The sequence below is a fragment of the Procambarus clarkii genome, chromosome 23, assembly GCF_040958095.1.
Source record: "Procambarus clarkii isolate CNS0578487 chromosome 23, FALCON_Pclarkii_2.0, whole genome shotgun sequence".
Classification (NCBI taxonomy): Eukaryota; Metazoa; Arthropoda; class Malacostraca; order Decapoda; family Cambaridae; genus Procambarus; species Procambarus clarkii.
Genome location: NC_091172.1, coordinates 17,888,319 through 17,901,234, shown reverse-complemented (window position 1 = coordinate 17,901,234; position 12,916 = coordinate 17,888,319). Strand labels below are relative to the sequence as shown.

The 12,916-nt window shown below is 44.1% G+C and overlaps 1 protein-coding gene across 1 annotated transcript in view; it reads right to left on the bottom strand.

Annotated features, from left to right (window-relative positions):
- LOC138367741 (uncharacterized protein DDB_G0290685-like) overlaps positions 1–7,354 on the bottom strand; it is a 12,562-nt gene extending 5,208 nt beyond the window's left edge. Inside the window, exon 1 of the mRNA XM_069329688.1 lies at positions 7,181–7,354. Within this exon, the coding sequence (XP_069185789.1) occupies positions 7,181–7,354 (174 nt within the window). The remainder of the gene's footprint in view (positions 1–7,180) is intronic.
- Between the last annotated feature and the right edge of the window lie 5,562 nt (positions 7,355–12,916).

The window sequence follows — 12,916 nt, the reverse complement described above, 5'->3', positions numbered from 1 at the left end:
CAGGGCTCTGTACTCGATCCTATCCTGTTTCTGATGTATGTAAATGATCTCCCAGAGGGTATAGACTCATTCCTCTCAATGTTTACTGATGATGCCAACATTATGAGAAGGATTAAGACAGAAGAGGACTGTTTGAGGCTTCAAGAAGACTTAGACACGCTGAAGGAATGGTCAAATAAGTGGTTGTTAGAGTTTAACCCCAGCAAATATAATGTAATGAAGATATGTATAGGGAGCAGGAGACCAGATACAAGGTATCATTTGGGAGATGAAATTCTTCAGAGTCCATACACAGTTTCAAGTGCAGATATAATAGAGCCCAGGTGACTCAGGAACCTGAACACCAGTTGATTGACAGTTGAGAGGCGGGACCAAAGAGCCCGAGCTCAACCCCCGCAAGCATAAATAGGTGAGTATAAATAGGTGAGTACACACACACACACACACACACACACACACACACACACACACACACACACACACACACACACACACACACACACACACACACACACACACACACAATGTTTGCGTCATCCGCAAACATTGACATGTATGATTCCACTCCTGTAAACATATCATTTACGTAAATTAGAAAGAGGATTGGTCCCAGCACCGATCCTTGAGGTACTCCACTTGTTACTGTTCGCCAGTCCGACTTCTCGCCCCTTACCATTACCCTCTGGCTCCTTCCTGTTAGGTAGTTCTTCACCCATACTAGGGCCTTTCCGCTTACTCCTGCCTGCCTCTCAAGTTTGTATAGCAGTCTCATGTGCGGTACTGTATCAAAGGCCTTTTGGCAGTCAAGAAATATGCAGTCTGCCCAGCCTTCTCTGTCCTGCCTTATCCTTGTTACTTTATCATAGAATTCTAAAAGGTTTGCTAGGCATGATTTCCCATGGGTTCTGGACAGGGAAATCATGCCTAACAAACCTTTTAGAATTCTATGATAAAGTAACAAGGATAAGGCAGGACAGAGAAGGCTGGGCAGACTGCATATTTCTTGGACTGCCAAAAGGCCTTTGATACAGTACCGCACATGAGACTGCTATACAAACTTGAGAGGCAGGCAGGAGTAAGCGGAAAGGCCCTAGTATGGGTGAAGAACTACCTAACAGGAAGGAGCCAGAGGGGTAAGGGGCGAGAAGTCGGACTAGCGAACAGTAACAAGTGGAGTACCTCAAGGATCGGTGCTGGAACCAATCCTCTTTCTAATTTACGTAAATGATATGTTTACAGGAGTGGAATCATACATGTCAATGTTTGCGGATGACGCAAAATTAATGAGAAGAGTTGTGACAGACGAGGATTGTAGGATCCTCCAAGAGGACTTAAACAGGCTGCAGAGATGGTCAGGGAAATGGCTACTGGAGTTTAACACCAGTAAATGTAAAGTTATGGAAATGGGATCAGGTGACAGGAGACCAAAGGGACAGTACACAATGAAGGGGAACAGCCTACCTGTAACGATTCGAGAAAGAGACCTGGGAGTGGATGTGACACCTAATCTAACTCCTGAGGCACATATAAATAGGAAAACGACAGCAGCGTACTCTACACTGGCAAAAATTAGAACTTCATTCAGAAACCTAAATGAGGAGGCTTTTAGGGCGCTTTACACTGCCTACGTGAGACCAGTCTTAGAGTATGCCGCGCCATCATGGAGCCCCCACCTGAAGAAACACATAAAGAAACTGGAGAAGGTTCAGAGGTTTGCGACGAGGCTTGTCCCAGAGTTACGAGGGATGGGATATGAAGAGCGGCTGAAGGAACTGAACCTTACGACACTAGAGAAAAGAAGGGAGAGAGGAGATATGATAGGGACATATAAAATACTCAGGGGAATTGACAAAGTGGAAATAGATTAAATGTTCACACGTAATAATAACAGAACGAGGGGACATGGGTGGAAACTGGAAACTCAGATGATTCACAGAGATGTTAGGAAGTTTTCTTTTAGCGTGAGAGTAGTGGAAAAATGGAATGCACTTGGGGAACAGGTTGTGGAAGCAAATACTATTCATACTTTTAAAACTAGGTATGATAGGGAAATGGGACAGGAGTCAGTGCTGCAAACAACCGATAGCTGGAAAGGCGGGATCCAAGAGTCAATGCTCGATACTGCAAGCACAAATAGGTGAGTACAAATAGGTGAGTACACACACACACACATCTTGTTTCTGATATATGTAAATGATCTCCCGGAGGGTATCGATTCATTTCTCTCAATGTTTGCGGACGATGCCTAAATTATGAGAAGGATTAAAACAGAAAAGGACTGTTTGAGGCTTCAAGAAGACCTAGACAAGCTGAAGGAATGGTCGAACAAATGGTTGTTAGAGTTTAACCCAACCAAATGTAATGTAATGAAGATAGGTGTAGGGAGCAGGAGACCAGATACAAGGTATCATCTGGGAGAGGAAATTCTTCAGGTGTCAGAGAAAGAAAAAGACTTGGGGGTTGATATCACGCCAGACCTGTCTCCTGCAGCACATATCAAGAGGATAACATCAGCGGCATATGCCAGGCTGGCCAACATACGAACGGCATTCAGAAACTTGTGTAAAGAATCATTCAGAACTTTGTATACCACATATGTCAGGCCAATCCTGGAGTATGCAGCCCCAGCATGGAGTCCATATCGAGTCAAGGATAAGACTAAACTGGAAAAGGTTCAAAGGTTTGCCACCAGACTAGTACCCGAGCTGAGAGGTATGAGCTACAAGGAGAGACTACGGGAATTAAACCTCACCTCGCTGGAAGACAGAAGAGTTAGGGGGGGACATGATCACCACATTCAAGATTCTGAAGGGAATTGATAGGGTAGATAAGGACAGGCTATTTAACACAAGGGGAACACGCACAATGGGACACAGGTGGAAACTGAGTGCCCAAATGAGCCACAGAGATATTAGAAAGAACTTTTTTAGTGTCAGAGTGGTTGACAAATGGAATGCATTAGGAAGTGATGTGGTGGAGGCTGACTCCATACACAGTTTCAAGTGTAGATATGATAGAGCCCAATAGGCTCAGGAATCTGTACACCTATTGATTGACGGTTGAGAGGCGGGACCAAAGAGCCAGAGCTCAACCCCCGCAAGCACAAATAGCTGAGTACACACACAAATAACACTATAACGCACGGAATGTTCATTATCACCATGCACAATAACTTCCCGTATACATACACACCATAACTTAACTCCCTCTCACCGTAGCTTCAACACCAGACACCATTATCCGTGGACATTCCCCATCACCCCCACTACTACTGCTCCTCTGGGCACATTGACTGGCAAGTGGGGAGGAGGAGGAGGGAGAGGGCTGAGTGGGAGATTGCAGTTGGGGATGGGAAAGTGGAGAACAAGGGAGGGAGAGGGTAGGAGGGAGAAAGGAAAGGAAAAGAGCAGGTGGAAGAGAACGTCTGCATCACACCCATAAAGCTGCACAAGTGGCTGCTCTAAGGTTAATTGAGCATGCACACACTCATTCCGGATTGCCCCTGATAACACGGCCCACGACCCTCCCTAGTCATTAGAAATCAAGGGACCGACGACCGACCGACCGACCGACCGACCCCGACGAAGAAGCTAACTACTAACACAAAAAAAAGTGGGAGAATTTGGGCGGAATAGTAGGCTTTTATATATATATATATATATATATATATATATATATATATATATATATATATATATATATATATATATATATATATATATATATATATATATATATATATATATATATATATATATATATATATATATTTTAATAGTGGGAGATGGAAGAAATTACTTTGACAAGTCAGGTATCCCAATTAACAATTACGAATCAAAAGAGATCCTTCCTTCTCCTCCTTTCACACATGGCCCCCCCCCCCAAAAAAAAATTGTGATTGGGAAACTGTAATCCAAATAATCCCCACAATCACGGATTAAATCACCATCTGCAACATGCCGACCGGAGCCCACTGTCAATCCTGGTCGGGGATTTCAACATCGCTATTGACGTGATAAACATAGGTTTGTGACGGCCGGGACGCCGTTGACAGGGTGACGGAGTTGACGGTAATGCCGGAGGCTCTTTGTGATAGTAAGAGGGAGTGGATAAGGAGAAATATAGGTGGAGGGATAGATCAGAGAATGGGAGAGAAGGAGAGATAGTGAGGGGATTAATGAACCTGAGAGGGGGGTTATTGGGGATGAGGTTGAAAAGTGGGAGACATAGAGAGAGAGAGACATAGAAAGAGAGAGACATAGAAAGAGAGAGACATAGAAAGAGAGAGAGAGAGAGAGAGAGAGAGAGAGAGAGAGAGAGAGAGAGAGAGAGAGAGAGAGAGAGAGAGAGAGACAGAGACAGAGACAGAGACAGAGAGAGAGAGAGAGAGAGAGAGAGAGAGAGAGAGAGAGAGAGAGAGAGAGAGAGAGAGAGAGACAGAGACAGAGACAGAGACAGAGACAGAGACAGAGACAGAGACAGAGAGAGAGAGAGAGAGAGAGAGAGAGAGAGAGAGAGAGACAGAGAGAGAGAGAGAGAGAGAGAGAGAGAGAGAGAGAGAGAGAGAGAGAGAGAGAGAGAGAGACAGAGAGAGAGAGAGAGAGAGACAGAGAGAGAGAGAGAGAGAGAGAGAGAGAGAGAGAGAGAGAGAGAGAGAGAGAGAGAGAGAGAGAGAGAGAGAGAGAGGGAGAGAGAGAGGGAGAGAGAGAGAGAGAGAGAGAGAGAGAGAGAGAGAGAGAGAGAGAGAGAGAGAGAGAGAGAGAGAGAGAGAGAGAGAGAGAGAGAGAGAGAGAGAGACAGAGAGAGAGAGAGAGAGAGAGAGAGAGAGAGAGAGAGAGAGAGAGAGAGAGAGAGAGAGAGAGAGAGAGAGAGACAGAGAGAGAGAGAGAGAGAGAGAGAGAGAGAGAGAGAGAGAGAGAGAGAGAGAGAGAGAGAGAGAGAGAGAGAGAGAGAGGTAGTGTGAATGACTGGGAGAAGAACAAGGGAACCAAGAGTAAAAAAATGTCAGAAAACGACCAGCAAATTTCCTGTTCCACTTCAACATGGCGTCATTTTTCGCACCATATTATTAAATGTGAATCTGTCCCTCTGCCGAACAAATAAACGCGAGAATATCCGAACAGAATAAAAAAAAAAACAGTAATTTAGAAAAAAATACGGTTATATTCGGTCAGTGGACAGTGACTGGTGGACAGAGAGAAGACGGGATAATTGAAGGAACTCGATCATTTCTGTCCATATAATTATATTTTTTTGTTGCAGTTCCCCCTGTTTACATTTTCTGCCTTCTGTTCTTTCGTCTTCAACATGTTTTATTATTTTAGGTCTCGATAATACGGCGACGATATTATCGAGAAACAGTTACAGAAACATAAATGTAACCTCAGTTACAGCAACATAAGGTAACATCAGTTACAGCAACATAAGATAACATCAGTTACAGCAACATAAGGTAACATCAGTTACAGCAACATAAGATAACATCAGTTACAGCAACATAAGGTAACATCAGTTACAGCAACATAAGATAACATCAGTTACAGCAACATAAGATAACATCAGTTACAGCAACATAAGATAACATCAGTTACAGCAACATAAGATAACATCAGTTACAGCAACATAAGGTAACATCAGTTACAGCAACATAAGATAACATCAGTTACAGCAACATAAGATAACATCAGTTACAACAACATAAGATAACATCAGTTACAGCAACATAAGGTAACATCAGTTACAGCAACATAAGATAACATCAGTTACAGCAACATAAGATAACATCAGTTACAGCAACATAAGATAACATCAGTGACAACAACAACAACGGTTTAATTAGTGACCACGGAAATTGCAGATATATATAGATATATACTAATAACACTATTTATATATGTATATAACAACCTGTGAATGTGTGGATCATCATGTCTCTCTCTCTCTCTCTTTTTAAACTAAGACTGAGGTTCGTTACTGGTATCAGTTGAGGTACCTGGTTAAACTGCAAGCAAGAGCTGTTATCCTAGCTCAGCTCATCTTAAACCTGACCCCTAGAGACTCATTTCCTTCATGAGATTATTATTTGAATTAGGAATAATTTAATTTAAATCTAAGTTATTATCATATAAGGAACAGGATGTAGCCAATTGTGTGCCAGAGCCTTCATGGGATCAGTTGACCTGATTTCCCGTGTTGATTGGGAGTTAATTACTTCCAGATGCAAGTCAGCCTAGGAATTAATGAGCGCTTTCTTGTGAAAGGCAGATCAAGCATGTGACCGTTGAAGGTTGAGAGCCTATTGTTACGGGTGTCAAATACTGCTTGTCTATGAAGTTAGGCCAGGTGCGGAACTTTGAGAATGTTCTCCTTGTGCATAGTAGCAAGATCACCAACGTGCCGACGGTCTTGCAGGCGCTGATGTTCGGACCATTCCCACCAGACTAGGTCAGGACTAGAAATGCGCCTTTTCGCACGGTTCTCAACTTTGTTCAAAATACTGATGAATAATGGAGAGCAGGCAAGCCAGGAGAGGGGTGGATACTCGAGATGGGAACGAATTTATGCTTCTTATAATGTATTGCAGCCGCTGCTGTCAAGAAGGTGTGCGATGCGCCGTAGGGATGTAAATCTCCTGCCTGCCTTTTGGGCTCTTAATTGTCACTGAAGAGTCAAACTTCATTTTCAATATGTCAGTTCCTTCTCTGATCTCAAGATTTTTGTCACTCATTTGCAAGCCTGTCCAATCTTCAATAAGCAGTCTAGTTATTATCATTCATCGCCTGTGTTTTCTCAGCCGCAAATGAGACCTATCATCTCCTTCCCCAGCTAGAAATCGCTGAGAGTTGGTGATTGATGACCCATGTTGCCATTGATATTTCTTCTATTCCACATGTAAAGGTTAGAGTACAGTCCTCAGCATAGACTTGAGCTTCAGGAATGAAGAATGAAGATATAATAGATCATTAAAATAGACGTTCCAGTACAGAGGGCCAAGCACGCCCCCTCCCCCGTGGTAAACTGGTGCCAATTGAGTGGCTTAATTACGGATTCTGCTCCATTGTGGACTACTCTTAGAGTTCGTTCTTGAAGGTAGTCTTTCATTAACTCTAAAATGGATTCTGAGATGCCTAGTGCTTGAAGCTTCACTTCACCTCACTTCACAGGATGCAGAGTGCCAGACCCGATCAACGGCGCCTGCTATTTCTAGAGCAATAACACAGCTGATCTTGGACTCATCACGAGACTGATGCCACTTAGTGGAGAGATTAAGTAAGAGATCAGCAGCAAATCGGCGTTTTCTAAAGCCATGCTGTCGATGACATCTGAACCGATGATGGTCACAAATTGCAGTCATTTACTCGGAGATTTATGTCTTAGGAATTTGACCAGTAATGGAGAGCAGTGACACTGGTCTGTAGTTACCGACAACTGAACGGCTCTTGTCTTGGTTTCTTCTACTGGAACAACATCTGCCTTCCTACATACAGATGGCCAAATTCCTTGAGCTAGAACAGAGTTGGAAGAAGCGTTTGAGGGGTGGAGCCAACAGGTCGGCACAGCTGTGTAATAGTTTTGGCCTGACCTTATCTTCCCCCCCGACGACCTAACCTAGGTCCAGTGTTTGAAGGAGTTGGTGATCTTCAGCCTGATGCACAATCACTGAAATCTTCTTTAATGTAATGCTTGGAACAAGATATGGACAGACATACGAATTGACAGAAACCAAAGTAAGGTGGATTCACAGAATGAGCGTGAAGCTTCTCCCTCAGTCTTATTCACGAACTCTCTTTTGTACTTGAAAACTATAGCACTGAACTCAACAAATAATAAAGACTCACTCAAAAAACTTAATGTTGTACTCACTAAAGCATAATAATGAATTCGATCAAGCATACATACCCTCTGTTGCTGCATATACTCAATGGGTAAATAGGTGAGGGAAGGCGAGAGGGGGGGGGGGGGGGGGCAGAATCAAAGTCATAAAACAAAGCCAAAACTAGCTACCAAGCTAGTTTGGTAGCTAGTAGTTTTACCTAGCTACCAAACTAGTTCCAGAGAGCTTCTCCAACAAAGAGCCAGGCTCAAGAAAGTGCTACAGTAAGCAGAACGCAAATTAGCGAGTGGCGGCCATTATGGATACATGATAGTGATACATGATACACTCAGTCGACCAGAGCTTCAGTTATGTATCTACATGAGAGAGAGAGAGAGAGAGAGAGAGAGAGAGAGAGAGAGAGAGAGAGAGAGAGAGAGAGAGAGAGAGAGAGAGAGAGAGAGAGAGAGAGAGAGAGAGAGAGAGGGAGAGAGAGAGAGAGAGAGAGAGAGAGAGAGAGAGAGAGAGAGAGAGAGAGAGAGAGAGAGAGAGAGAGAGAGAGAGAGAGAGAGAGAGAGAGAGAGAGAGAGAGATCCACCTGAAAAGTACCCATCAGAAGAATATAGGATAATCAGGGTATTATGACGTTGTTGGGTTGGATAATTACTGGTGCCGTCAGCCTGTTTTTATAGTAGGGAAGCGACCCGCTGTCAGATCTCGATTCCCTTCGTAATATATCGCTCGACTCCGCCTCTCAGCGAAATATATCTGTAGATCTAATATATCGTTTCAACGCCAGGTATGATCGCAATATATCGCTCAACTCCGCCTCTCAGCGAAATATAACTCCCCATGGCAGTTATTCTTCACCCTCGTAAATCATTTGTTATCTATTAATACATCTATCATCCCAAAAAACACAGTCTTCATCTTAATAAGTCAATCATCATCTTCGTAAGACTTTTGTCTGCATCCTGGTAAGTCAATCATTCTAGTAAATCAGTCATCATCCTATTAAGTCAGACATCATTCTAGTAAGTCAGTCATCATCTTAGTAAGACATAGTCATCGTCCTAGTAAGTCAGTCATCATTCTTGTAAGTCAGTCATCATAGTAGTAAGACATTTGTTAGCATCCTAGTAAGTCAGTCATTATCTTAGTAAGACATTTGTTATCATCCTAGTAAGTCAGTCATCATCCAAGTATGTTTGATCGTCGAATCAAATCATTCATTATCCGAGTATAGAATACTGTCAGACTTGGAGTTGGTTTTGAAAAATAATTGCTAAATGGTATTTTATCTAATTTTTGATAAATTCACATTTAATGTCTATGGGAAATTTTTAGCAATTTGTTTTCCATATAGAGAAGAATAAGAGTATTTTGAATTGATCAATACACGCTTGACCGTGCCTACACTGTTAAATATAGGTGCGACATATGTTAGCTTCGTTTAATATAATAATGCATCTAATATAATTTTCAGCGAGATACATTCTGTTGAGTCTGCCAGGGTTGATATTGAGGCTCCGTGCCCAAGCTGAGTGGCGGGTATCTAGCTTCTCTATATTAGAAACTTCATTACATTACATTTAGGCTCCATTTAGACTAAATGAAGCCTGTTTGGGAACGGAAAAGAGGAGAGAATGGAAGGGGCGTCATCCAATTGCTTCTCCTGGCCCGTCGTATAGTCGCCCTCATCACCCCATTCAAACCATCAGGTTTTCCTTTGACCCAAAATAAGTTACCCCGTCACGCTGTCACGCAAACCCCATCAGAAAATCAAGTCCCTCCATTACCCCTTCAATTCCCTTCACTGCTTCCCTTTATTATCCCACCAATTGTTGACTTCACCCTTTAACCCATCAAAGGGTGTTCTTACGTTCCTTTCACTCATCAGGTCCTTTCAGCAGCCCATCAAGTCACCCCAACACATCCCTTCAACGCCCCCATCCCCCCTCAGCCCTTCACCGGCGCCGTGTCTTGACGTAGTAATTACCGAGGCATTGTGACTGATCTTGTGAGATTTGTGAGGTCTCTCAAGACCTCAATCAAATCCAGATCAAGATCTTTGATTTCTGTGAAGTCTCCACCGTTGTTGATGCTTGCTGCTGGTGTTGTGCCTCCCAGCCTCACGCCCTCTGCCGTCACAGCCAGCCAGAACAGTCAGGGTATCCTCACGCTGCCAATCAGACAATCAGCGACACACTGACCAATCAGGACTTGAAGTATTCAGCTGCCTGGGCAAGCTTAAGGCCATTTGTATAAACTCCAAGTGCCTCGTACCTCCCCTAGAGGGGGTAATACGTCTTTCAACCATGCAATTACAGTCGATGAAACACAAGAACGCATTTAATATATGCTATACTACGTAGTATACATTACTATGACTGTATACTGCGATCATAGAAATGAGGAAGTATTGCAACAGTCCTGTTGGCCCCATACTAGGTGGGTCCCGTTTAAATCCGTTCTCTGTCACCCACATTCCCATATAATCTATTTTTAAAACGTGTTGTCCTGTGCTTCAGTTATCACACCCGGTAATTTATTCTTTTGTTATTGTTTTTATTTATTTATATACACTAGAGTTCATATATTCTTGTACAGCCACTAGCACGCATAGAATTTCGGGCAGGTCCTTAATCCTAATTTTCCCCGCAATACGACCCGCCAAATCGTTAACAACCAGGTACCCATTTTTACTGTTGGGTAAACAGAGGCTACAGTCATGGCTTTGCGTCCACCCCGGCCAGGATACGAACCCAGGACAAAGTGCTCCGCCAGGCGAGCGTCTTAATATCCACTGCGCCATGGGGGACAATAAGTTCCACCCATTGACATGCCTATTTCCAAACTATTGCTTCCCTTTACCTCCTTTAAAACGGAATTTGTTCTGTTTACACCCCAGCCCATTATTCCGATTTGCCTCTCCGTCAAAAATGCAACTGTTTTGCCTATCCAAAAACGTACGAACCTAAGCAACCCATCTAACGTATCGAGGCCGATGCATAGAAAACGTCAATATAACGGTGCTTTAATTTTTACTACATACATCGTGTTTTTAACGGATTGTTTGATTCCATTCACAAGGCCGTATAGTGATGAGGTGACAGGACGGGATGAGGCTAATCCATCCCTGGAGCTGAACACTCCGGTTAGACCTCCCTTGAGGGCTGACAAACTATCACGCAGACTCTTCAGCGGCGTTAGCAGTGCCAAATTGGCCGCGGTCAAGGTCGTTACCGGTGCCAAATTGGCCGCAGTCAACGTCGTTAGCAGTGCCAAATTGGCCGCGGTCAGCGTCGTTAGCAGTGTTGAAGGGGCACACTGTAATAACCGTTACCCCAACGACTAACATTCATCTCGCTCTCTGCTTGTTAATTTTGTAAATATATTCAGACCAGGCTTTATTACTTTAGAGCAAGTTATGTTGGGTTAAAAATTTGGGTTAGATTTTGGTATGTATTAAGCTATGACGAACTGTCGTACGGTACGAAATGCTTCGTATCCTAGTTATATATCGTCAGCTGATTTTTGTTTACAATGCTGAAGTGGGAAGAATTGCAAAAGCAACTGCAGTACTTAATTGTGACTAGTAGATTATGCACATTATTGCAGCATAATTCACATCACCGCTACCATTCAGAGCAACTAGCAGTCCAACACGGCCTCTCAATCACTCAATTAGACTTTAGTCAAACTATCACCACATCAAGCAGCCAATCACAACTGCAATCTACAATAGAAAACCAGTTTTTGCATTATCAATCACGTGAATTATTGGATCATAGTCGTGCAGTGGGTCCCACAAGCAATCAGGGTGTGACTCGTGGCGGGTTATTAGCGACCAGACCCATAGTCATACCACACACACTGTCAACCACACCAGCGACCAGACCCATAGTCATACCACACACACTGTCAACCACACCAGCGACCAGACCCATAGTCATACCACACACACTGTCAACCACACCAGCGACCAGACCCATAGTCATACCACACACACTGTCAACCACACCAGCGACCAGACCCATAGTCATACCACACACACTGTCAACCACACCAGCGACCAGACCCATAGTCATACCACACACACGGTCAACCACACCAGCGACCAGACCCATAGTCATACCACACACACTGTCAACCACACCAGCGACCAGACCCATAGTCATACCACACACACGGTCAACCACACCAGCGACCAGACCCATAGTCATACCACACACACTGTCAACCACACCAGCGACCAGACCCATAGTCATACCACACACACTGTCAACCACACCAGCGACCAGACCCATAGTCATACCACACACACTGTCAACCACACCAGCGACCAGACCCATAGTCATACCACACACACGGTCAACCACACCAGCGACGGTTGAGCTGGACGGTAGAGCAACGGTCTCGCTTCATGCAGGTCGGCGTTCAATTCCCAGCCGTCCAAATGGTTGGGGCACCATTCCTTCCCCCTGTCCCATCCCAAATCGTAATATCCTGACCCCTTCCAAGTGCTATATAGTCATAATGGCGTGACGCTTTCTCCTCGTGGTTCCCTCCCCTTCCTCTCCCTTCTTTCTGGTTTCTTGTCTCACCTTAACTCCTGACTCTCTCACCATTTCCTACTTACCATTCTACGTGTCGCCCTTCCCCCATCTCTCTCTCTCTCTCTCTCTTTTTCTCTTTCTTTCTCTCTCTCTCTCTCTCTCTCTCTCTCTCTCTCTCTCTCTCTCTCTCTCTCTCTCTCTCTCTCTCTCTCTCTCTCTCTCTCTCTCTCTCTCTCTCTCTCTCTCTCTCTCTCCCTACTATTACAACACTGGTGATAACAAGCAGGAGAGCACATTTTCCCTCTACGTGTTAATGCCTCTGATATTACTGCCTCTCATGCTGCTGGTCATGCCTTTATTACACCTCTCCTGCTCCCATCAACATCTTAAAAGATTCTCATTCGACAAGCTGCTTCACTTGCTGCTGCTGCTGCTGCTGCTGCTGCTGCTGCCGCTGCCGCTGACGGGGCATGATGTGGCCGCTACAAGTCGATGATAATTGCAGTCACCTGATTACCACCTGATTAGTGATGACGATCAGGGC